General features: G+C 51.9%; 1 protein-coding gene across 16 annotated transcripts in view; it reads right to left on the bottom strand.

Moving 5' to 3' along the window:
• The window catches only part of Dysf (dysferlin), a 205,189-nt gene that overhangs the window by 98,911 nt on the left and 80,625 nt on the right, over positions 1-25,653 (bottom strand). For 8 of the 16 annotated variants that reach the window (XM_052174136.1, XM_052174140.1, XM_052174142.1 and 5 more), the window contains 12 exons: positions 25,023-25,105; positions 17,027-17,068; positions 15,684-15,799; positions 15,246-15,359; positions 13,953-14,130; positions 13,311-13,435; positions 11,647-11,753; positions 6,707-6,899; positions 5,548-5,703; positions 1,499-1,630; positions 1,253-1,419; positions 126-240 (listed from right to left, as the gene is read on the bottom strand). In XM_052174136.1, coding sequence (XP_052030096.1) covers positions 126-240; positions 1,253-1,419; positions 1,499-1,630; positions 5,548-5,703; positions 6,707-6,899; positions 11,647-11,753; positions 13,311-13,435; positions 13,953-14,130; positions 15,246-15,359; positions 15,684-15,799; positions 17,027-17,068; positions 25,023-25,105 — 1,528 coding nt within the window. The remainder of the gene's footprint in view (positions 1-125; positions 241-1,252; positions 1,420-1,498; positions 1,631-5,547; positions 5,704-6,706; positions 6,900-11,646; positions 11,754-13,310; positions 13,436-13,952; positions 14,131-15,245; positions 15,360-15,683; positions 15,800-17,026; positions 17,069-25,022; positions 25,106-25,653) is intronic. The other 8 variants (XM_052174138.1, XM_052174144.1, XM_052174146.1 and 5 more) reach the window with 1 other exon arrangement.

Below are 25,653 nucleotides of genomic sequence, written 5' to 3'. Positions count from 1 at the left end.
AATCATCTCAGCAAGTAGGGGCAGGAGAGAAAGCATCCATCTTTCTGAGTCACAGGCTCTCCATGAGACCCAACACCCAGGACCCCAGAAAAAGCATACACTGCCCACCTGCAGCAGCCCCTTACCACATCTGTGTAGTTGTCACTCATGTAAATCCACTGGCCTCCAGGGAGCCGGGTCTGGTTCTCAAACACCTCCTCCACAAAGCTCAGATGACCAGCGTCAGCATCATGGAGCAGGCTAGTGGGGGGCGGGGTGAGGAGTAACAGGATCACCCCACTATCTTCTACCTCCAGGAGGGCACATACCTCAGCCCACCTGCACTGTCAACCTCTCTTTGACACAGATGGAGGGGTAGAGCTAAGACACTGGAATGGAGAGTGGAAAGGAGGCCCAGAACAGGAAGAGATGGTCACAAGTCAAAGAATGTGCCACCCGAGATACAAGAAAAGAAGGACCAAAAGGAGGCCCCAAAGCCCAATGGGTAGTGCTAAGAAAATGTCATCAAGCTATACATTGAAGATTTAATGCTTGATTCTGGGTTATACTTTAAGCTCAAGAAAAAGTTACTGGATGCCACCCAACTATAAAAGAGAGGACAGAGTGACTGAGAAAAACAAGACACATGGCTGGGTGCTAATCCCAAAGTATGCTTAATAATGAAGGACTCTGTATATGTATGAATGTATGTGTGTGTGTGTGTGTGTGTGTGTGTGTGTGTGTGTGTGTGCATACACATGGAAGGGGCAGATTTGTGGGGGGAAGGCCATGCACACATACTATGGCGTGCATGTGGAGGTCAGAGGACAATCTTGGGTTTCAGTTCTCACCATCCATCTGTTTGAGGCAAGGTCTCTGGGTTGTTTACTGCTGAATATGACAAGCCGATTGGCCCAAAGGCCTCAGGGGATCCTCCTGTCCCTGATCCTGTCTCCTCATAGGAGGGTTACAGACAGGCACCACACTGGGCTTTATCATGGTCTCCAAGGAACAGAACTCCCCAAGTCCTCACTTTTGGGTGACAAGTGCTTTGCCACCTGAACCATCCCCAGATACACAGCACTTTATTTCTGAGTGAGTTATTCCTGCCAAGCCCCAGCCCCGGGAGGGTCTAAACCACAGTCTCTGTGATCAGCGAGGAGCAGGTAGAAGGAATCACTAGGCTCAAGACTTGGGAAGAAGAACTGGGCAGAAGTGGGCTCAATGGTTGGGTACTTAGCCTAGCACTCAACACCATGGGACTACCACTCACGTCTTCTCTGGACACACGAACCAGTCTCCTGCCCAGGCCCAGCCAGCTGAGGGGCGGAAGCTATCCTTTGGAAGTTTGATCTTGCCTGTGACATCAGAAAACTTGGGGTAGGTGAGGCCCGTTGTGCCCCAGTTCCCAACCAGCGCCAGCTTCGTCTGGTTCTCATACTGTAGACCAAGAAAAGAGGAGAAGTGAAGGGTCACACATCTTCAGAACCCAAGGGCCAGTAGGCTAGCGGGCACTCACCGTTTCGGCAAAGACAGAAAGCTTCCCTTCGGCAAACTGATTGAATTCCTTCTCATCCACAGAGAGCCCAAGCCAGAGCTTGACCCGGATCTGCACGGGCATTCGGGCACCAGGAGCGCCTTCCATAGGATACTGGGATCAAAGAAACACAAACACACACAGCCCCTCAGGTCTGGGAGTAACAACTCAACACCCAGGCAGGTGGATTCTGTTGGGGGACTACTCCAAATATCATAGTTTTTCTCCCCAAGAGTCCTGTTCATCAAAGAAGACAATAGCAATCATGTAGAGACTCCCTACAGATGGAGTCATATCTACAATAGGGTCTCTAATGTCCCCTCCCCCGCCGCCTGACATCTGCCATTTGAGGTAACTTTCCATTGTAGTGCATCTCTGCAAGGTCCAGTAGGGTACCCGCACAAGCCATCCGAAAAGTGGCTCACGTAACCGGGGACATGGGGTTTTCACTATTGGGTGTTAACTAATTTAAACAGCTCTGTGTGGCTGCTGCGCTGGACAGCACCACCCTAGAAACAGCAGAGCACCAGGAGAGGAGCCATTAAAGCCACTTCATTTCATTTTCAGTACTTCATGCTCTGGCGAGGCGCGAGCACTGCGTCCAATGTCCCCACAATTTCAAGTGCTTATCAGCATGTTAACCACTCTTCGCTGTTCAGCTGGTTTTTATCCCGGAGGCTTCAGAAGCTCTGCCAAGTAGAATAACCGCAACAACCCAACATTTAAAAACACATATATGTTCCCTGCGATTACTTCACCGTTTGACTGAAACCAAAGGTCAGATTCGGCCTTGGGGAGCAGAGTTCCTCCCTCTTAAAATGACACCCTGTGCCCTAGCAGAGACAGCATGGTGAGAGATACCTCACCGAATGAGGGAGCAGGGGAGAGTCTGTGTGGGTTCAGAAGAAGCCAGAATGAGGGTTCCCAAGCTGGTGGGAAGGCCTGGACCTCTGGAGGTAGAGCCCATGTTGAGAGAAGGCTTGGGAAGTGGCACAGACCATAGCTGGCTGACCCTCTCGGGTTCCTCGTGTCCACCTACTCTCAGTTGTCCCTTGGAGAAGTGTGGAGACATTTCCTACCCCAGGACTCCCTGTGGTCTTCACTTCAGCCATCTCCTCCCTTAGGGTGGCGAGCTGTTCTTTTCCCTCCAAGCCACCAGCCCTTGGGACATGGCAGGAATTCCTGCCCCCCTTTCCTCCTCCACCCCGAGCTCCCCACCACCAGCCTCCCCCAGACGGGGCCAGCCTTCCCAACCTAAAATAGCAACAGCAAATAAAGAAATGTCTAGTTTGGGGCTCCTCTCCTCCGCTGGCGATCACTTTTTCCAGCTTGGGTTTAAGTTAGGGAACACCAGTGTTTGCTTGGTCTCCGCCCGCTGCCAACATTTTTGTAGCGCTTGCTCAGAAGCTACTGGCAGGCTCATGAACTCCGCGGGGAAGACTTCGAGAAACAATCCTATATCCTTTTTCTCCCCCTTCACTTGGAATCAGGGAGTTTTCAGCTCACATTCTCTTAGAGGCTTCAGGGCCAAGAGGTCAGAATGGAGGTAGAAGTGCCGCAGAGCCTACCAGCCTATTCCCACACTGCCTCCCCTTCCACACACCACATACACAAGAAAAGGGCAGCCTATGAGAACGATAGGGAGGACGAACTTGAGGTTAGGATCAAACAAAGAATGTCCTCAGGTGGTCTGGGAGCAGGTGGGAAGGTCGTGAGGTCATTGTTCCTGCCAAACACACACACACACACACACACACACACACACACACACAAAACCCTTCCCCTCTGAAAGGCCAATCTCCCAGTGTACCAATTATCTCAGTCCCAGTTGTCTTAGTTAGGGTTATTATTGCTGTTATGAAATACCATGACCAAAAGCAACTTGGGGAGGAAAGGTTTATTTGGCTTACACTTCCATATTGTTGTTCATCACTGAAGGAAGTCAGGAACCTGAAGGCAGAGGCCATGGAAGAGTGCTACTTACTGTTTTGTTCCTCATGGCTTACTCAGCCTGCTTTCTTATAGCACCCAGGACCACCAGCTCAGGGGTGGCCCCACCCACCATGGTCTGGGCCCTCCCCCATCCATCACTAAGTAAGAAAATGCACTATAGGCCTGCCTACAGCCCAATCTTACGGAGGCATTTTTAAAACTAAAGCTCACTCCTCTCCGATGACTTTAGTTTGTGTCCAGTTGACATAAAACCACCCAGCCTAGGATGCGTCTCCAAGTGCTGGAGCAAGGGACAGGGACAACCCCAGAAGGAAGTGGGGAGCAGAGGGAGAGGGGAACAAGCACCCACTGACCACCTAGTTCACCAAGTGCTACCAGCATGGTCTAGTTCCGTCCTCAACTGAGTTAGTAAGGTGGACGGCCTCGATCTCATTTAATAGGTGGGAAGAAAGTAGGCTCTTCAGAGAGCCAGAACTCCAGCCAGCTCTGACAAGCCATTCACACGACTATGCAGCTGAAACCAGCCCTCTCTTCCTACCCCAAGGGGCAAGAAGAATGGCTGGCCAACAACAATAACAACAACAACAACAACAACAACAACAACTGGTCAGTCAGCAGCCAGCAGGTGGCTCAGCTCAGAAGTGTCACGGCTGAGATGTGGTCAACGGTGACCTCCTGGAAGCTCCGAGGTGTGAGGTAAAGAAAGGAAGAGCTGTAAGAGAGGCTTTGGGGCAATGGGCCGGGGCGGAGGCAAGGCTGAGGGGGCCTTGAAGGCAGAGACATTAGGAGCAACTAGAGGCAAAGAGCTGGCTTCCTGGCCACTAACAATAGCTGCACAGTCCTATTTATAATAGTCAGAAGCTGGAAAGAACCCAGGTGTCCCTCAATGGAGGAATGGATACAGAAAATGTGGTATATTTACACAATGGAGTACTACTCAGCCATTAGAAACAACGAATTCATGAAATTCTTAGGCAAATGGATGGAGCTGGAGAACATCATACTAAGTGAGGTAGCCCAGTCTCAAAATAACACTCATGGTATGCATTCACTGATAAACGGATATTAGCCTAGAAACTTGGAATACCCAAGACACAATTCACATATCAACTGATGCCCAAGAAGAAGGAAGGAATGGCCCTGGTCCTGGAAAGGCTCAGTGCTGCAGTGTAGGGGAATACCAGGATAGGAAAGTGGGAAGGGGTGGATTGGGGAACAGAGGGAGGGAAGAGGGCTTATGGGACTTTCGGGGAGTAGGGATCCAGGAAAGGGAAAATCACTTGAAATGTAAATAAAGAATATATCGAATAAAATAAAAAAATAAAAATAAAGGCATAGCCCTAATATAAAAAAGAAAAAAAAAAGAATAGCTGCACACAGAAAAGGTATCTCATGAGGTGTACACTGTGTTCTGATCATCTGGCCACAGCTATGGCCAAAGCCACCTGGGCTCTGTATCCTAACATCTGCCCAGAAAAAAGGATGGGAACCCCTCCACAAGCACCCACTCACTTTCCCTTCATCTATAGTAGCTGAGGATTCTTGAAAGAGACCATCCCCAGTAAGCAATAAAGTCTTGAACATACACATAAATATACACAAGCGCGTGCGCGCACATACACACACACACACACACACAGCTCTTAATTTGCAGCTACTGCTTCCTCCTCCTCCTCTTCCTCCTCCTCCTCCTCCTCCTCCTCTTCCTCCTCCTCCTCCTCCTTCTACACCTCTAACTACATCTTATGCCCAGGCTGTTCTCAAACGCATTGTATAGCCATGGATGGTCTTAAACTCCTGGTCCTCCAGCCTCTACCTCCCAAGTGCTAGGATTACAGGCAAGTGCCATCACACTTTGTTTTTCTAGTTTATTCCAACCCCACATTCCAGCACCCACCAGCAAGCCTCCTAGACTCACCACATGGGATCTGAAGAGTTTGGAGGGAACTGAAGAAAAAGAAAGTTATTTTACTCAATTACTCCTTCCAGAACAGGACTGGATGGGGGATCAGGGGAAGCTGAAGAAAGGCCTTGTGTGGAGAAAACCCTACCGTGACCCCAGCAGAGAGAACACTCACTTTCAGAAAGATGGTCTGAAGCATCCCACAGCTCCTGCCGCAGTAGCTGGGGCCCCGCCGGGAGAAGAGGACTTCATGGGCGGGCACCCGTTGGTAGGCCACACGCTTGTCACCTTGCAGCATCCAGATGATGATATCTGGCAGGCTGTTCTGAGGCTGGAGAAGGGGTGGCAGTCAGGGGGCGGTGGGAACATGCACGGAGTCATGCCTGATCCCTGACTCAAGGCCACCAAGGTCTTGCCTCGCTCACTCAGCTCCCATCCCGCACTGCCCACTCGGGGCCCTGCGTCTGGCCCTCAGCTCAGAGAGGAGCCCCCACAACTGTCTCTGAGATGCCCATGCCTTTCTAGCATGGAGGGAGCAGGGAGGGTGTGGTCTGCTAGATGTCCCTCCTTCTTCCTCCTGCTGACCCTAGGACCCTAAGGTCTTCAGACTTAGAGTAGACGCCACCCAACAGGGGCTCCTTACCACCTTCCCAGGGCTCTTCTAAGAGACTGAGGTCTCAGTCTCAGAGGTAGGAACTGAAAGGATGTTGAGGGGGACTTGCCCTTGCCCTCTCCCAGCCACTACAAATTCTGTGCAGAGGGTGGGATCAGGAGCAAGGTTCCAGAGGCTGCCAGTCAGCAGTCTGGGGACCGTCCCCACCATATGAGGATATACCCAGGGAGCTGGTCATGTGTCTACCAGCCTGCCCAGGGAAACTAAGGCTCATCACCGTCTCCAGGCAGCTTTTCCCACTTCCCTTCCACACCCGTCTGTTCCGCACACCAGCTCCACGTACATGCCCAGGTACCATCCTGTCTCACCTCCCATATTTCCTACAGACAGGCACTAGTGGGCAAGAAGGAGTCAGGTCCCTGAAGAGACGGGCTTCATCATGAGACCTAGAGCCAGACACCCCACACCCTGAGCTCTGGTACCAGCCTTACTCTGGCATTCCTCAATAGGCTACCTATTGAGTAGACTCTGAGTCAGACACCATAACACCCAGTCAGTATGCTGTTGTATGCTGCACACAGGCCTAAGAGAGCTCAGAAGGTTAAGCAACCTGCCCCCAAGGTCACCTAGCAACAGACCCAGGAATGTACCACAGTGTAAACATTTGGTCTACTCTCCAGGAGGCAGGAAGGCTGAAGAAAGGCCCCACAGGATTCACTACCTCCTCAGCCAGGACCCGGAGATGCAGAAGCCAGTCCTCGGCCTGCTCCAGGGCAGCGGGGAGTTCACTGTGACCAAGCTTCAAGGCCAGAGCAGCCTCTTTGATCTGGTTCAGGTGACGCGTACGTAGCCGGAACAGGTACTGGTCAAGGTGGGTGGCAGAAGGTATTTCATGGATGTCACACAGGGGCTGACTGTGAGAGACAGGTGGAATACGCAGGTGGAATACACGTGTTCACCGGGGCTCCACCCACCACAGAGGCAGGCGCATGTATACAGAAGTACATACATTTATAGAGTCCCTACCCACTGCCAGCCTACTGGATGCTCACCTCAGTGTGACCTGCTGCTCCAGGAAGCCTTCCTCACACACCCCGGCCCTCCTGCTCCTGCTCTGAAATATGCCACCTTAATCCCCGGCTATTCTTTCTGGGATAACCTTCACCCTGCAGTCTAGTGGGTTCTTTCGTATGAGTACTCCCCACCCCGCCCCACCAGACCCCACCTCACCCCACTGACTGCAAAGCTCTCAGGGGACCTAGAGGGTCTCTTTCCTGCCCCTGTGTAGTCTAGAGCAGAGGCCAGGGGCTAAATTGTCCCACACTGAAATAAATCCCTTCTGTGTTGGGCGCACACTCTCTCCAAGAAGGAAATTTATGGACCCCCTGACTAGCTACTGCAGACGCTGTGGGGAGGCCAGCAGCCCTGAATACAGAAGCATCCACCCTGGCTGCCCCGAAGTCGGCCCTCCCAGAATCCTGAGCTTTGGAAAGCCTTCTGAGCACAGCTAGGGTACTGCAGCCCTCAAATAACAGTGCTGAAGCCCAAGCGAGTTAAGTTAAAACTCCATCATGTGTGGGGGCACAAAGATCTCTGATCCCGGACTATTACACAAGGGCTCTCTAAAGCCCCGGAGAAGCTCCACAGCGTCCCAGGACTAGACGTGCACACCCAAGGGAAATGCTCGAAAAGAATGGGCGAACTCCAGTCCTCCCTCCCGGAGCAGGACCCTCCAGCTGGCCCGGCCCTTGCCCTCAAACAGGACATTCGTCAACGCCGAGCCAGGCCCGCTCTGCGCTGCAGCCCCCGCCCCCTCCCCGCAGCGTCTGGACTCCGGGCTCCCGGCTGATTTATTTTTTCTGCCAATTTCCCCGAGCTATGCAGAACCAATTACCGCCGGAGCGCCGCGGCACCGCTCTGGCAGGCCCTCGGCGCGCTGCGTCTTTCCTGTTATTTTTTTTAATTGAATTTTTAGGGTGGGGGGAGCGGGTGCGCGAGCTCCATCTCGGGGAAACTTAAGCCCCGGGGCCCGTCTCAGGTCACGTACTGCACACCCTGTGGTAATATAATATTTACTGCCCCGAGGGTGCCGCGGACGGCAGCCCCGGGCCGGCGGCAGCAGCGGGCGGAGGCCGTGCGTGGTGGGTGAGGGGCCCTGGCGCACAGTGGAGCCGAGGCCTGGAGAAGCCCAGCCTGGGTCAGAAGCTGCAGAGGACCCTCCAGCGGACCACCCAACCAAGACTCCCTAGACAAGTTCTCACCACTCAAAGACGCCCTGGCTCTTTCTCACCCCCAGAAAAGCCCAATGCTGGGGTACAGAACGGGAGTCTGCGGAGGGAACTTCACCCTAGCCCTCCCTCCAAATGGAAGGTGGGCCAAGGCAGGACTTCATTAACACCAGGGAGCAGACCTGGCTGCTCACCAAGTCACCACCTGTCCCTGGGGACCAAGTTGGTGATTTTATCAGGGCCAGTCCCTTATTCTTGAGTCCAAAGAGATGACCATCCCCCCAATTTTGCCCTCTCACGAGGGGAAACTGAGGCAGCCTGCCATTCCCCACAGGAGGAGCCTTGGAGTGTTTCCCAGGGAGAAAAAAAGAGTGGCCCTGGCCCTGGCCTGCACCTGCAGGGCTGACAGGAACTACTCCTGTGCAGGAGGATAGGAATGCTTGTAGCTGATGGTAGCATGGTGACCTAAAGTAATGCAGAGGCAAGGGTGCATTATGGGATGGGGAGGGTCCAGCAAGCCAGAGATGACTCAGAAGGGAGGGTTCTTAGGCACCCTGTGGGAAAAAACAGTCCTCTCCAGGTAAAGAAGGGAGGGAGGGAGGGAGGGAGGGAGGGAGGGAGGGAGGGAGGGAGGGAGGGAAGAAGGGAGGGACGGAAGCAAAGAAGGAAAAAAGGAGGGAGGGAAAGAAGGAGGGAGGGAAGGAAGGAGGGAGGGAAGGAAGGAGGGAGGGAAGGAAGGAGGGAGGGAAGGAAAGAGGGAGGGAAGGAAGGACAAAAGGAAGGAGGGAGGGAAGGAAAGAGGGAGGGAAGGAAGGACAAAAGGAAGGAGGGAGGGAAGGAAAGAGGGAGGGAAGAAAGGACAAAAGGAAGGAGGGAGGGGAGGGAAGGGAGGAGGGAAGGAAGGAAAGAAGGAAAAAAGGAGGGAGGGAGGGAAGAAAGGGCAAAAGGAAGGAAGGAGGGAGAGAGGGAGGGAGGAAGGGAGGGAGGGAAGGAAGGAAGGAGGAAGGGAGGGAGAGAGGGAGGGAAGGAGGAAGGGAGGGAGGGGGAGAGAGGAAGGGAGGGAGGAGGGAAGGAGGGAGGAAGGGAGGGAGGGAAGGAAGGAGGGAAGGAGGGAGGGAAGGAAGGAAGGAAGGAGACTGAGCTGAGGAGGGGAGAGGAAATGAAGGCTGTGAGAAGTGCTATGGTTTGTGCTGTGATCTCTGAAGGTGGTGAACCCATAGAGTAGATCCAAGAGGACACAGGAGATGGTGACTGAGTCTGTGTGGGGCATGTGTGGCCTTAGACACAGCCTGCCCCAGGCTGGAGAAAGGGACACATGCAGCCCAGAGTGCAGGGAAGAGAGCTTTGGTTCATTGGTGCAGGGGCAGGGTGGGGGGTAGGGGTGAGGGGAGGCTCACAGTGAGCTAGGGAAGGGTTCGAGCTGGAGACAGTAAGGCTGATAGCAGGAAATCAGCCCAGGTCAGCCATGACAGCTGTTTATGCTGAAACCTCAGGCGGCATGGTGGCAGCCTCAGGTGGTGCTCAGAGGGAAGGATCTGGAGTCCCTGACCCATGTCAAACCACTTCCTGCCAGCCGCAGTCCAGAAGTGGCATCACTGGGCACTTCTGTAGACATGCCCAAGGCATGGGATGCTCTGAGAAGATGCCTCCCTCGCCCCGCCCGGCCCATGCAAGGGGCTCCTCCAGCACCACGGTCCCTCCTCCTCCAGACCACGGCCATTTCCTGATGCCTCATCACATGGACCCCACTCTGCTTCTCTCCTGCTAAGCCTCTCAGGGAATGGCCCCCAGAGCCCACCCAGCTGCTGTGGCCATAGCTACAGCATCACCCTGGGCCTTTCCAGGGCCCCTAGTCCTATCTATGACAGAATAGTAGAGGGATATTCTTCCACTTACTTCACATATGGGTCTGGGTGTGTCAATCAAATTTCTGTGTGACTCAGTTTCCTTATTCGGCCCTCAGAGGATGGTATGATCAGAGTTTTATGTTTGGTAAATAGAATACACAGAAACGTCCCACACGGTACCTGTCACAAACTCTGTGCTAGCCTCTGCTCCCTCCACATCCATCTGCCTTAGCTGCCTGTATCCTAGGTCACGTTGCAACCCCGTGTCTCCTCTCTTGTCCTGAAGCCTCAGCAAGCATCTGACTCAGGAGTCTCCGTCCTCTCCAAGCCTGAGCTCTCCTGGGCAGAGCCCCTAAAGCCTGCCTTGTGAGGAATCAACTGTCCTTGGTAGCCCTGAAGATAGCAGGCATTTGAGGGCTACATGCCTTGGTCTGAGGAGCAGCTTCTCCACTTTGGACCTTACCATTTCCACCAGGACTCTCTCTGGGAAGATTGCCTGAGTTCCCCCGGCCGCGTCTGCTCTGAGCTCCCACACTCCACGCCATACCTAGAGGGCTCAAGTTGTGCCCTTATCAACACAGCTGGGGCTGAGCCTGGTCTCAGGAAGGTATGGAGAATGAAGGAGTGACCTGTTTAGGGTGGGGCAGGGCGGGGCAATTCCTTTGGGATCACTTCCTAAGCAGGGTGTGCAGGCACCTAGCCAGTGGTTCCATGTATCTCACAGTGAGAACACTTCCCTGATGCCCTTCAACTGTGTTCTCCAGCTAGCCTGAGAAAGGGGAAGATAGGGTAGGGAAGATGGCCACCTTCTTATGGAACCCCAGAGAGTACAGGAGAGTAGCTATAACCAAGCCTGGGTTCATGGCTGAGAAACCAAGGCCCTCTGAGGCAGAGCCACCCAAAACCAGCCGACTGCGGTGAGGGGCAGGTTTCCTGGCTCCTTGCGTTTGTCATTGTGGTCATCATGGTTCATTTTACTCATGCCTCCTCACAGTGCCAGTCCTTTGTTGATTAGGTATTATTAAGAAGTCATCCTTCTTGCCAAGTTCAACTTCAAAGCTCCCATCGCAGTGCTACCCCTAGCCCTCCCGGGTGTGGACGAGATGTTGGGGTGAGCCCCCCCTGCCGCTCCCCTGACCAGCATTCCCTTTCCTCCTCATTCCCAGGCCCTCTTTTCCTGAAGCTGACAATCATCCCTGCACAGTGAAAGCCTAAACAGAAACCATGGTCCCCGACAACATGGCCTTGGGGGAAGGAGGGGTGCCCCCACCCCAGCTTCTCCTGGAGATTCCATCAGGGAGCTATGAGGTCGGGGATCAGACACACAATGCTTCCCATTCAGGTGAGCCGGTCGCCCGGCCCACAGCTGCTGCTGCTGCTGCTGCGGGGAGATTTATGACCTGTTCTAAACGTCACCTTTTCAACTCCCGGTGCAGGCTCCAGCACCTCTGGGCTCAGCACTGGCCAGACTGCTGGCCAAGCGTGGCTGGGAGACGTGCTTCTGCTCACCACCACACACGAACACTCCTGAGGAGACAGCCTTGGCTGAGCCAGAAAGGCATCTGAAGGTGCCAAGTACCCCCTACCTGCAGTCTGCGAGGAGCTCATCTGTCAACTGAGCCACCAGGGCGTCCATATCCTCGGAAGAGCACTGTGACTTCAGAGCCAAGTGGACCTGCTCCAGGTTAGCTTCCTGAGGAACAAGCAACCCTAGGTCAGAAGTATCACCACAGAACGGGACCCAACCCCCAGGCCCTGCCACGGAGCCAGAAAGGAATTGATAGTAGGAGCAGGAAAAGGCAAAGCCAGACTCAATCTGGTTCCAGAACCTTCCAGAATGGTCCATGCATCCCCACGCCCCAGTTTTCAAGCCAGTTTCACACATGGATCCTTTGCTAACTAGAGATTTTTCACAGCCTGAGAGCATCCCCTCCCGCCTCAGTGTCGAGCCTGATTCCCCAGGGGAGTGGATCTCTCTGAGACAACACTGGTCCATCTTTTCTGGAATCACCCACACTGCCAGATCTAGATCTAGCCGGTCTCCCCCCAGCAGCCATGCAGGCAGCAACGGGTATAAAGACCAGACCCCCAGAGCCGGCTCTCTGGAGTTTCATCGCAACCCCTTCTCTGGGCACTTGTGCTATAGCAAGGTCCTGGGCTGGAAGGCCAACCTCAAAATATCTGTCAGCCCAAAGCTGCCTCAGTCTCCTAAGTAGCCCTCTCCACACATCAGGGCATGTGACCTGTGTTCCACCCTGGGGGACAAACACTAGGAAGAAAACTTCCCCTGCTGTCTGGGAACTGCAATCTTCTGGTAGAATCATGAGGGGCCCAGAGGACAGCAGGACAAGTCTCAAGTCTCCCGTAGGCATTAGCTGCCCCCACCACCGGCTACCAATTTCAAGGGCACCACCCCTTCCTTGTCTTTCTGCCTCCCTTCTCTAGGTCTCTTTGGCCCTTCCCCCGCCCATGCTGCCCCTTATTCCTACCACGTAGCCACACTCACTCCCCACGCGGGTGATGCTCTCTTGGAAGGGAGCCTGGAGCCACTGCCTGAGGCGGCCAGCAGCTTCCCAGCATCCTCTCCCGTCCCTTGGCCTTTACATCCGAGCCCTCGCAAGAGCCTCCTGCATGCCCTGACTAAACATAAGGCAGCCTAGAAGGGCAAAGGGGTTCCCAGGAGCCTCTCCTCAGTCTCAAACAGAATCTCCCTTATATTCAAACACTCTACCCCTCTCCCTTCAAAGGTTCCGTGCTTTGAACCCCAGATCATTTCTCTCAAAGCGCCTCATCTCCCCAAGACAAATGTACCAAGGCCTGGCAGCCTGAGTTCCACAAGCTCCCCCAGAAAGCCATTTTTCTCGAAGGACCATCTCACCCTCCCCTGAGTCCTTGCCATGATATGCTAAATATGATACTCGGTCCTGCTCTCTCACGTCCTCCCATTGTCCCCATGGTGTCCCCTTGGTGCTCCTTAACTGGTCTCTCCTCCGTCCTCCACACCTCTCCCTCAGCAGCCATGAAGGCCATCTGATCTAAGTTTGGAGCCCTAGTTTATGGCACAGAAAGAGAACTAGAGAACACCAGGCATATCCTGACACTTACATTATCTGTCAGCCCTCTGTCTTTCAGTCATCTCCCACATCCACCTGGGGCGTCCCCAGCACCCTTGATACCCCATCTCTACAAGTCTGCAATCCTTCTGGCTGGAGACCAGACTCCATGTCTGGACAGGGTCCCTCCCACTCACCAGCCTGTCAGCGATCCTGAGGAGCTGGTTTTGAGTCTCAATTCGATGGCTGATGTCTTCCCAGTATGAGGACAGTACCACCACAGGTTTCACATTGCCCCAAGGCAAGTAATAGTAGTGGCATCCTGCAGGGAGGGGAGAGGACCTGAGCACCGGGCAGAGGCTGGGGCAGTGAGCCGCCATTCTGCAGTGCATAGAACTCAGGCCACAGAGCTTTCAGAACCGGCTCAACTTGAGAGAGGACACAAGACAGGAGTCAGGACCTGTTCTGCTTTCTCCTTATAAATGCTTGTGGTATGGCCGGCAGTTCCCAGTAGCCAAACGAGGTGCCTGCGCACGGCACAGACTCTGACTCTCACACCAAAATAAGAGGGCTGATAGAATGTTTCTGGAAGACCCAAGCTCAAGGTCTCCAAGCCAAACACTCAGGCCCCAGGTGATGACGGCGACAGCTCAGGACCAGGGCACCCACAGATGGTCAGGTCTGCAGGAATCTAAACTGTGGGTGCAGTGGGCCCCCCAAGAGGAGTATGAGGGACAAGAATTATAGGAGAGGAACACCCCACAGGTTTGTTGTGGTTTCCACAGGAGGCAAGAGTTGACATTTGCCCTACGACCCAGGATCCTTCCAGCCTCACCCACCATCAAAGACTGCCCGGCTGTACTGGGTGGTCGAGGCCAACGGCTGGCAGGTGGTGTCGAACTTGTTTCCGTAGTTCCCCATGCTGACCTCGAACTGGATGGCATCATCCACATCCTGCAGCATCGTGGCTGAGTAGAAGGCAGCGAAGAGGGAATACTTGCGCCTCCTCAGGTACTTCTGCAGGCAGAGCGAGCAGGCCAGAGATCACAGGAGGAGAAAAACGAGAGCTCCCCCCCCCCCCAGCAGTGTGGATCCCATAGACGGCAGACCCTAGCCATGACCAAAAACCAGAAACTCCTTCTGGCTGGGCAGAGAGTGACAGGTGGTCCAAAGGAACAGTCTCCAGACCTGGTTACTGAATGGACAAACTCTCTCTGGGTCTGTGCACATGTTTCCTAATACAATCTTCTCCTCCAGGGTCAGGCAGCTCCTTAATCCAAACCAGCATTAGTGGCACCAGCAAGCCCACAGAGCAGGGGCTCCTACACCTCATCTGCCCCTTAAAGGGGCAGAAATCTCTCCACGACCAGCCCCTGCCCAGACACGCACACATGCAGCCCCACAGTCTGCACAGGAGCCTCGGCCATAAGCTCGTGATGTATAGCTCAAGCTGGCCCCTCCAAGCCCAAGGCACAGGGCTGAGACAATGCAAAACAGCCATGCGTCTTGGCATGAAACAACATAATTTTATTCTAGTCACCTCTTCGGAAGCTGGGGGAAAGGAACTGAGCAGGTGAGCTTTGAATCGTGGGAGCCATGATGACAGATAACACTTACTGGGCGCCTACTGTATGCACACATCAAGTCTTGTCTTACCACCGTCTCCTAAGGTAAATATGACTACAGACAGGGAAAATGAGGCATCTGGCAGATGGGAGGGACAGCATGGACACCTGAGGTAGCTAACCACGGTGTCCAAATGCTCCTGGAGACCATGCATGGCTCTCATATTTCTGGGGCCTTAGAGTCCTTGTCTGTAAAAATGGTTAACCACAGGTACGCTGTGGCATGCTGGATTTGAGGACATCAGTGATAAATGGTGTTTCGCTGACCTCTTCGTCAGCTGTATTAAGGTCTGAGTTTCTGTGACACTTTCATCTATCTCCCTCAAACCTCAAAGCATCCCTAGGGTAGGACATCACACTCTTCTCTCCTTATCCCTGACACGCAGGGGCCCGAGAAGTGCCACTATAGTAAATGCAGGTCAGAACTGAAGAAGGCCCTCTACCACAGCCTCTCGCAGATCCTTGTTCCTATCCCCAAGCCAGCTCTCTCCCAGAGCGTGTCCTCACCTCCACGCGCAGGATGTCATCAGCAGGAAGGTCTTCCACCTTCTGCTCACTGTGCTCCACCAGTTTGGTCTCCAGGGACAACAGAACCCTGCCTCGGTAGGCCACACCTTCTCCCTGCAAGAGAAAGTCACAGTCACAAGCAAAGGGGTAAGGGGGCGGGAAAACACAGCACATGACAACATAATTTAATTCACCCCTAGAGAGTGGGGATATACCGAACCCCAGGCCTTATCCAAGGGTGTGAAAGCTAAGGGAGATGGGCCTGGGTGTCTTGGAATGCAGATAGGGAACAGGTCAGGAGAAAGAAGCCAGAGGGCCAAACAAAAGGAAGTGCTCTGAGGGTTTGGTCAGGCCTCATGAGGCCTATGGAATATCATCTAGGCCCACACAGGGCCAGGCCAGGCTGGAGACCCTGGGAGGTTGTGTGTGGCCACTCACCTTTCCTGTGTTGAGCTCTGCATAAGGATCGGGGAAGCCCGTGAACTCTCGGGGACTGCCATAAAGGTTCACATAACAGGGCCCAAAAGTGGGGAGGAAGCCCAGGTTGTCATCCACTGGAAGATACAAGAAGGTATCAGAGAGGTGTCCCTACAGATCCTTTTAGGGTTCCACCTATCCACCTTCAGACTGGATCCCATCTCTAGCCCTCGGTTTCCTCCATATATACCGTATGAACATGTATAGCTAATAATACACTAGCAATAACTATAAGCAACTCCCCTTCTCCCTTGAGTCCTCAGCATGAGGGCTTGGCTTTGGGAGACAAAGGGGGAAGCCTTGGGATGATCAGACTCAGGGGACTGCTACTAACTGCTTGCCATAATCGCAATTATGATTTATCTCATGAATTATACTTCAAGCATTTCTCATGCTTGCTATTTGACAGATGAGGAAACTGAGTCTCAGAGATGTGACTGAGCACAGGACAGCAAGGATGCTGCACACTCAGCCTACCACATTCACTCGAGCTGCAGCTCAGACCATGGGGGAGGGGAACAGAGGTGGGTTCAGAGCCAGGTAACCAGAGAAGCCATGTCCCAGGGACCCTTCCTCCTCACACACACATTTGTGGGACACGTTAGAAAGTGGGCAGAGGATCATCACCCCCCTCTCTGGTGCATGTTCTCTTGACAATGCCACCGCTGTCATTCCTGGGACAGGACCTCTGAAACCCTGCAAGGGCAGGACATTCAGAATGCTCAAGGCAGAGCCATTGCCAGGACCAAGTGGGTATCTCTGTCCACCCAGACCTGAGACCTGCTCAGCAGCAGCTGAGGCTGCCCACCCCAAGCCATGCTGCTGAGACAGTGCAGGGGGAAGGGGGGAGGGGGCAGCCAGAGCCAGCTACCCTGCCTATCACCCTGCCACACGCTTCCTCCTCCAGACCCCAGTGCGGACAGGGTTTGGCTTTGGGAGGCAAAGGGGAAAGGCTCGGAATGATCAGACTCGGGGGACCGCTTATCACGATTATGATTGATCTCATGAATTATACTTCAAGCATTCCTCATCCCCCTGGCCACCTCCAGATCCCCCAAGATGCCTCGCCATCCCCCTGGCCTATCATGTCCCCCATGTTGGAAGCGCCAGCTGAGGTAAGAAGCTTAGGAAGTCTGGGAGATGGAGAGGAGCCCGGCCGGAAAGCAACAAGTAATCAGTTACCCAGTGGTCAACTCAGAGACCCGGCCGTGGCTCAGTCCCCTCCATGCAAGTCAGAAAATTCCCCTCCAGCAGAAACCCCAATGTCCCATCCCCTCGTGGGTCCCTAGGTGACAGCAACGTACGGTCAGCGGCTTGTGGACGCTTGAGTACACCTGCAGGCTCCTCTAAAGCATAAAGAAATGGAAGAGAGGTTAGGATGGGTGCGGCTGGGTGATGGTTACATGAACAGGAGTCTGTGCGGAGAGCTGGCAGACGGCTGTGAATGGACAACAAAGGAAGGCGTGACCCCGCCCCCCAACTCCAACCAGACGGCCCTCCGCGCGTCTGTGACCCGAACCTCCATTCAATAGACTCAAGAAACAATACCCAGGAGAAAATGTACTTTTTTTTTTCATTATATATGGGTAGATTAGGAGAAGTGATGCAGAGAAAGAAACATGAAAGGGGAAACAGGACAGGGCCGGTGTGGACAAGCAAATACTCTGGGCTCCAAACCCAAGCAAGTAGCACATTGACACTTGGGCCCAGCACACTGAGCCAAGGCCATTTAAGGCACAACATCTCCACCTAGTGGGCATTTCTAGTATTGCCACAGACGGCAACTATTTCCTCAACATGAACCACCAGGGTCTGGCTCCTACTACAGGCCACTTCCAGTGAAGATAAGAGACAAATGCGCCGGGCAGTGGTGGCACACGCCTGTAATCCCAGCACTCTGGGAGGCAGAGGCAGGCGGATCTCTGAGTTCGAGTCCAGCCTGGTCTACAGAGTGAGTTCCAGGACAGCCAGGGCTACCCAGAGAAACCCTGTCTCGGAAAAAAAACCAAATCCAAAAAAGAAATGCTAGCATATATATGCACATGAACATATACATGCACAGTCATAATAAGAACATTCTAACCAGTTTATTTTCCCTCAGATTCATGATAGTTGCTAGGAACTGTCAGAGGATATCCAGTAAACAGTCTACAGGTCACTCAAAATAATGCATTTTTTTCTTATAACCATCAGGGTGTATCTTGGACATCCTGGATCTAATGTGGTCCAAGACAATTCTTCATTCGTAGTGGCGCAGAGAGTCCAGGTTGGACAGCTCTGGCGGCTCACAGATACAGTAGCCTGGAGGTAAAGGCCGAGATGAAGAACTGAAGCCCTAAAGAGAGCAAGGCCCTGGGTTGACATCAGATCCCGGCAGCCAGGTCTCAGCCCCCAAGGCTAGCTGGCAAGAATCAGTGCGGCAGAGAGTGCACCTCGTAAAGATATTCCTATCGACAGGAACTGGCATAGGAGAGTGGCACACACAGGCACGGCTGTGGTCCGCAGGTTCCGCTTTAAGCTCCTCCCACGTGATGCTTAGCAGAAGCCTGTGGTCTTGGACTAATGAAAGCAGGGTCATAGAGGGGACCCCTGTGCTCTTTTTGCCCCGGAAAACCTGGTAGCCAGTCAGAGACAGTTATCTACCAGTCCACCAGCAAGCTAACCACCTGCTGCTGGTGGCTGGAATCACACAGGCCCCCTTGTTTGTTTGTATTTTCAGTCATTTAGGAACCATAAGCAGATATGACCGTGGGCATTGGCACAGGCCTGCTGACGTCTTAGGCCAGTGCTTCCCAACTTGAGAACAGGTCACAAGTCTCTGATGTTGAGGTTCAGCCCAGGTTCTCGCCCCTGTGTCTGCAGACAGCTCGTAAAGTCAAGGGCAGGGAGAGCAGAGAAGCCACCCAACACAAAGCCGCCATTTAGTCCTGGTCGTCTTGCTGCCAAAACGCAAGTGTTTCACTGTGTTTCCCCTGAGCCTGGAGAGTTGGGTCCAAGGAAGCCCCAAGTCCCAGATGAACACGCCCAGCTTCTGCTGTGAGCGTGAAGCCCAGCCCCCTCACCTGGAGGAACTGGAAGGGACTGAGCAGGCTGCCAGCCACAAGTCACAGCTCAACAGGCGGTCCCTGGGGACACGAGTGTACTCTGGAGAAGCCAAGCCATTACCTTCAGCCAGCCTTGCCAACTCCCAAGGCTCGGCAGAGCCCCAAGCCCACGGCTTTGGCTGCCTGACACCCGCCCGGGCCGGGCAGGAGGGAAAGGGGGAGACTGCTGGGAAATTCACTGTCATCCAAAATCCAAAGACAACTTTGGTGTTCTCAGTGCTGTTCCGTAGCACAATGTCCACATGGGTAAAGGCGTCAAAGATGCCTGCAAGTATCACAGGCCCCACGAGCTTCCTACCTTTCAAAAGAACTGCCACATCTAAGAGGGCATAGACCTTTAAAAATAATAATAATAAAGTCTTCCCTTAATACACTGGTGTACGGGGTCCAAAGAATACTTCAGTGTGCCCAGGCAAACTATGGGAAGAAGTGCTTAAAAGGTTAGTGTTGGGTCTTATCCTTACTAGGGACAAAAACAAGATCACAAAAGCAAAACCCCAGGCTGAACCTGATCAGGAGGCTCAAGGCAGAAAGAATGGTTTTGATTGATTTGTTTGTTGCTGCTGCTGCTGCTTCTGCTGCTGCTGCTGTTGCTGCTGCTGCTGCTGTTTTGAGATAGTCTCAATTAGGTAGCCCTGTGGGTTTTTTACTCACTATATAACCAGGATGACCTCTAACTTCTGATCCCTTTGCCTCTACCATTCAAGTGCTGAGCTGCCAGACCTATCACACCCTGTTTATACAGAACCCAGGGCTTCCGCTGGGCAAGCACTGCACCAACATAGAGTACAGTTTGTGTTATGTTTCGGGAGAAACAAGAAAACAAGGTAGCATGCCTTCCCAGCACAGTAAGAAGAAATACAAGAGAGGATAGGAAAAGAAACTTAGCCAGAGGCAAAGGAAGTGACAAGCTCCAGGCCAGACAGCTGCGTCCCCCTAGGAAAGGGGCCCATCTCTACGGGGAGTCCCAAAGAATAACCCAATTTGATCAATAAATCTAGCTCTGTTGTCATATTGATCTAGCTATTTTGCTGCACATTCCAGAAGTTTTCAACTGGTTACAAGAACAATCTGTGGCCCATCCTTGAGCACACTGGGTTGCTCGTGACTTGAGCGCCATCTAGTGACCATGGAGACAACTTTCTCACCTCATTAAAACCCCTGTGCTAGGAGGCTGGATAGATGTGCGGCACAGTGGTGGGGCCTTGGCAAGCCTGCCGAGGCCCTACATGTGATTCCCAGTACAATAAGTAAGTGAGCAAACAAATAAATTATTCAATAAAAAGAAGACATAACTACGAAATGAATACATCAAAAATAAAGGATAATGGGGCTTGGGGATAGCCTAAACTCTCATCAGATGGCTGAATACAGAGGCACAGCTGTATCATATCAGAAACTTCCCCCCAAAACACTCAAAAATGCCATACTGTTCCTTGACCTTCATTAGTTCCTGTATTCAGAGACAGAGACAGTACCAAGTCTGAAACCTGAAGCAAACTTGGACATACAGGTTAGCCAGAGCTGCCTCATTTTTACCCACATAAACGCTGTCCCCAACTCACGCTGCTACCTGTATGTGCAAAGCAACAGTTACCAAACCCTCTAACCAGCTCACTGTGTGGACTGGTTAGACACAGTGGACTGTGTGGACACTCTGGGAGAGAGTCTTCACATCTGGGAGGGAAACACACTCCCTGATGGCATACCTTCCAGAAGTATTCCAGAAGTACGTGTTAGATTGCTCAAAGTCTCGTCAATGGGGTCAGAATGGCAGATCAATGCTAGACACTGAGAGGAGAGCACCAAGGAGGTCACTGGGCGAGTCTCAACCTTGGTGTGTATTTGGGATTTTCTGTAACCAGCCTTTGGGACTGAGGATATAACTCAGCTGCCTGGCATCCATGAAACCCTGTGTTCAATTTCCCATATTACATAAATCAGACATGGTGTCACATGCCTGCAATCCCAGTGCTTGGGGGAGTGGAGGCAGGAGGATCAGAATTAAAGGTCATTCTAGGCTTGATCTCACACAGTAAAATCAAGGCCAGTTTGAGATTACAAGAACCCTACCTTTAAGAAAAACAAAAGAAAAACACCAAGTATACAGTATATACCTTTAACCCAGGCACTTGAGCCAGAGGCAGGCAGAGCTCTATGAGTTCAAGCTTCCTCCAAGCACTGTACACCAGACACCGGGAAAGCTGCACATTCTAGGCCAGTCAGGGCTACGTAGTGTGACTCTGTCTCAAAAAAATATATATATTTATTTTGAAAAATGTTTCAGAAGATTTAAAAAGAGGGAATGAGAGACCAGTGGGCATGAGGCATATGACCCAGCAAAGCTGCAGAACGGCAGAGATAAAGGACGCCCCGACCTACCTATGCAAACACCTCTATAGCGCATGCTCAACGGAAAGTGAATGGCACTGAGAGGAGTCAAGCAGACTGTGCTACGCACGAAAGCCTCCATCTTAAAGGCGAACACACATCCGTAAGGGTCAGGAGAGCCTCCATCTGAATGCCACAAGAAAAAGTTTGGGGTTCTCAGGCTCAGGCAAGTTGGGGATAACTTCTGTGGGGAGATGGACCAGCGCAAAGAGGACCAGACTTGATGCAGGAAAAAAAGATCAGCAGATGACGCTGAAGGCAGGGTGTACGACACTGAAGGCGGGGTGTACGACACTGAAGGCGGGGTGTACGACACTGAAGGCGGGGTGTACGACACTGAAGGCAGGGTGTACGACACTGAAGGCGGGGTGTACGAATCCCCGCTGCCTCTAACCACGGAATCCCAGACACCAGCAGAGCCGGGGCGATCCACTGGGTTCCTAAGAGAAAGACAATGAGAAGCCCCACTCTGTGGAGAGGAGACTGAGTGACCCCCCTGAGTATAAAGAACTTGAGCCCCAGCTGGCTTCAGAGCTAGGATTCTCAAGACTACGCCATCCTGCCGCCATCCTGCCTTCAGCTGTCCAGGGCAGAGGCGTGAATAAGAATCATTCAGCTCAAGATGCTTATCTCAGATAAAATTCAAGCAAGAATCTCCAGGAGGTGTCCTGGCTAACCTTAGGCGTCCAGCACAAGGGCGGCCACCCAGCACTATAGCGGCATCTCACATTGAGTGAGCACACTCAGTAGTGTACACACAGCAGGAGGCCCCGACAAGCTGTTTCTTGGAATTTACAAAGAAATTCCGCCTGACCAGCATCTTCTAGATTCATTCAGGATCTAGTCAGATTCCCAGAATAAACTTTTCTCAGCAAATACGCCAAAACAAATTTGAAGTGTGATACATATTCAAGGGGGAGTGGGCTTTAAGGACGAATTGAACTAAAGGTTGGAGGTAGAGTTCACTTGGCAGAGCATTGGCCAGCAAGCACAAAACTCTGGGTTCTTTCATAGGCATCACACAAACCAGGTGTGATTGTTGTCATGGTTTGCATATGCTCCGCTCAGGGAGTGGCACTATTAGAAGGGGTGGTCCTGTTTGAGTAGGTGTGGCCATGTTGGAGTAGGTGTGTCACTGTTGGGGGAGGCTTTAAGACCCTCATCCTAGCTGCCTGGGAGCTTGTCTCCCACTAGCAGCCTTCAGATAAAGATGTACAACTCTCAGCTCCTCCTGCACCACACCTGCCTGGATGTTGCTATGCTCCCACCTTGATGATAATGGACTGAACCTGTAAGCCAGCCCCAATTAAATGTTGTCCTTGGTCATAGTGTCTGTTCACAGCAGTAAAGCCCTAACTAAGACAAGGGTGCACACTTGTGTCCCAGCAGTTCAACACATGAAAGGTGGTGGCAGAAGCAGAGACCACTGGGAAGGAGGCCAATGACCCAGCAACGCTGAAGAGTGACAGAGATATACAGATGCCCTGCCCTACACACAAAGCTCTGGGAGTTCAAGGCCATCCTTGCAAACATAACAAGTTCAAGGCCAGTCTGGACTACAGAAGATTCCAACTTAAAAAGAAAAAAGGCTTAAATAAAACCCAGATGATGCAGGGCGGTGGTGGCGCACACCTGTAATCCCAGCACTCTGGAAGGCATAGGCAGGTGAATTTCTGAGTTTGAGGCCAACCTGTTCTACAGAGTGAGTTACAGGACAGCCAGGGCTACACAGAGAAACCCTGTCTCAAAAAAACCAAATCCAAAAAAACAACCTAGGTGATTACCAAATATCTATACATTGCCTATAAGACAGACCATATTTTTGTTATTTGATAAGAAAACTTTTGAAAAGCATAAGCTAGTTAGAAATTTTGAGAAGGAAATAGTAAAAACTAAGCCTAAATAGAGTTAAGGAATCCAGAACTGAAATCTCCAATAAAGTTTTTTGTTTGTTTGTTTGTTTTAAAGGCTGAGAGGCTAATTGAGGGAAAAAGAAGAAAATTCAAACAAAATAAAGAAGAAAGAAACAGCACAGGTTGAAGAAAGTTCCTAAATTCTAGAAGTCACCATGAGAAAGGCTGTGTACATATCTTAAAGCCTCAACATAAGGGATGTTTTTCTAGGAAAATATAAATTATCAAAATTGACAAAAGCAAAAATAACAACCTAAAAATAGCAATGATCACAAGAGAAACAGCAAAGTTTATAAAGAGCCATCAGTACACCCACTCAGAAAGGGCACCAGGCCCACGTGGTTTTATGGGTGAATTATTTCAAACCCTCAAAAGACTATATTCTATGTTATATAAACTGTTCCCAGATGTTAGAAGACTTTAAATCTTTCCGATTAATTTTACAGAGCCGGCATAACCCAGATACCAAAAGCAAGCACTAATAAGAAGACCACGGAGACAGAACACCGAGGGCTGAGCTCAAGAGACACTGCGCAGTTCAGGAAGTGAGAAAGATGGCAGGCATTGAGAGATGTCAGAGACAGAGCAGCTGAGACACACTGCTGACATCACTAAAACCAGTTTTGAGGAGGTGATGGTGGAGCAGCAGCCCCAGTGCTGCCTTAGCCATGTGGAAATGGTGTCATAGCAAGTGTACGGAAGTCGCTGAGCATAACTTAGTTCAGAGTTCTTGATGGGCAAGTTCAGAACTGACAGAAAGACTTGAACGTGCTAGATTCCTTTGCCGGCTTTCACTTCAGACACAGATGTGAGAGGGCACTCAGAGCTGCAGTGCAGCTCAGAGGTAGAGCACTTGCCTAGCGTCTGAGGCACTGAGTTTTATCCCCAACAGCACAAGCCTATTTTTACTTTTATTTTTATTTATTTTATTTTATTTTGTGTGTTTTCCTGGATGTATGTATGTACACCAGGTGCTTCCAGCCTTTGAGGCACTGAAGGAGGTGTCAGATCCCGTGGAACTGGAGTTACAGGCAGCTGAGATTTCATATGGGTACTGGGAACCGAACCCTGGCCCTCTGCAAGAGGAGGAGATGCTCTTAACATCTATGCAATCGTTCCAGACCCATGCTGCTTCTGCTGCTGTAACTATGCACAACATGTAACTCAGCTATAGAAAGCATTCATTGCAAAGTTATTTATAAGGAAGAAAATCAGAAGATGCCTAGTACTCCACATCCACACTCACAATGACATATACACTTATCACAAGTGGATCCTGAGTGATAAGGTGTAACCCAGCTCTTAGACTCGTCTGGAATGTACAAGGCCCTGGGTTCAATCCCCAGTACTGTCAAAAAAAATAATAATGTGTTCTAGAAGAATACTTAGTCACAAGAAACTAAGACCTAGGCCTAATATTGCCAAGTAATAAGAAGCAATAACCAAACAACTCATTTTAGTGTATATATAGGTATGTATGATGTGTGTGTGTGTGTGTGTGTGTGTGTGTGTTTGTGTGTCCCAGATGGCTGTTCTTGCCCACAATGATGGACTTACGGGTAGCTCATAGGTAAATGTCATAGTCTTCTTTTAGATCACTAGTTAATTTTTTTACAAACTGACAATGGATTATCAGACTAATAAAATCCATTGCAAGATAGGAATCATCGGGGCATTCGGGGCAGGGTGGAGCCCAGCATGTAGTACCCTACCCCCACCCCACCCCCAGGACTATCCAGTATGTAGTCTCCATTCAGTGTGTAGCACTAGGCATCTGTGAGGGAACTCTCACTGGATTCTCCTCCAGGCTCTCCTTCAGACTCCCAGGTATTGAGGTATAGGACAGAGTGTGGAGGGACGGGGCAAGACGGGAGGGAACAGGAGGGACATACCTTCTATCTCTCCTCCAGTGGCAGAGATCTTTGACATACCCAAGTAGGTGGTGGCCACAATGTCATTGTGAGTGAGGCGGTCCCTAGAACAAGGACGGAAAGAGGGCATGAACATGAGAGGCAGACACGGGACACCACCTACTCAAGAAGGAAGTGACCTTAGTGACAGATTTGCTAGGGGTCCAGTCTTCTGCCGAGGCCCGGGAGCCTGTGAGAAGAGACTGAAGAGGAAGTGAGCGTGCTCAAGACTCCTCAAGGGGCAACTTGTTCATCCTGACGGCCTTGTACTCTGTATCTGTGGGTTTCCATGGGGCCACCATGCCAGGTTGACAGGGAGGAGGCCAGAGGCAGGCAGGATGAGGAGCCGGAAGCTGCTGAGAAAGAGCAGTTTCCAGACTCCAAAGGTTCTAGAAGCCCAAGAAATGCCTGGATCCAGAGGACTTCTGGGAAGCCATCTTGAGGCCACAGGGGGGCAGTGCTGGCGTGCCATGCCTTGTACAAAGACTTTAGCTGCGGCAAAGTGTGTTCAACCCTTACCCCACAGGAGCTGCACAACTGATTACAGACCGAGGACCCTCTAACATCCTCCATGGACTGAGGAAACAGCCACAGAGGCATGCAGGCCTCTGTG

Source organism: Apodemus sylvaticus, chromosome 2 (genome assembly GCF_947179515.1).
Source record: "Apodemus sylvaticus chromosome 2, mApoSyl1.1, whole genome shotgun sequence".
NCBI lineage: Eukaryota > Metazoa > Chordata > Mammalia > Rodentia > Muridae > Apodemus > Apodemus sylvaticus.
Note: the sequence above shows the minus strand (reverse complement) of the source record. Positions and strands in the feature narration are given on the sequence as shown.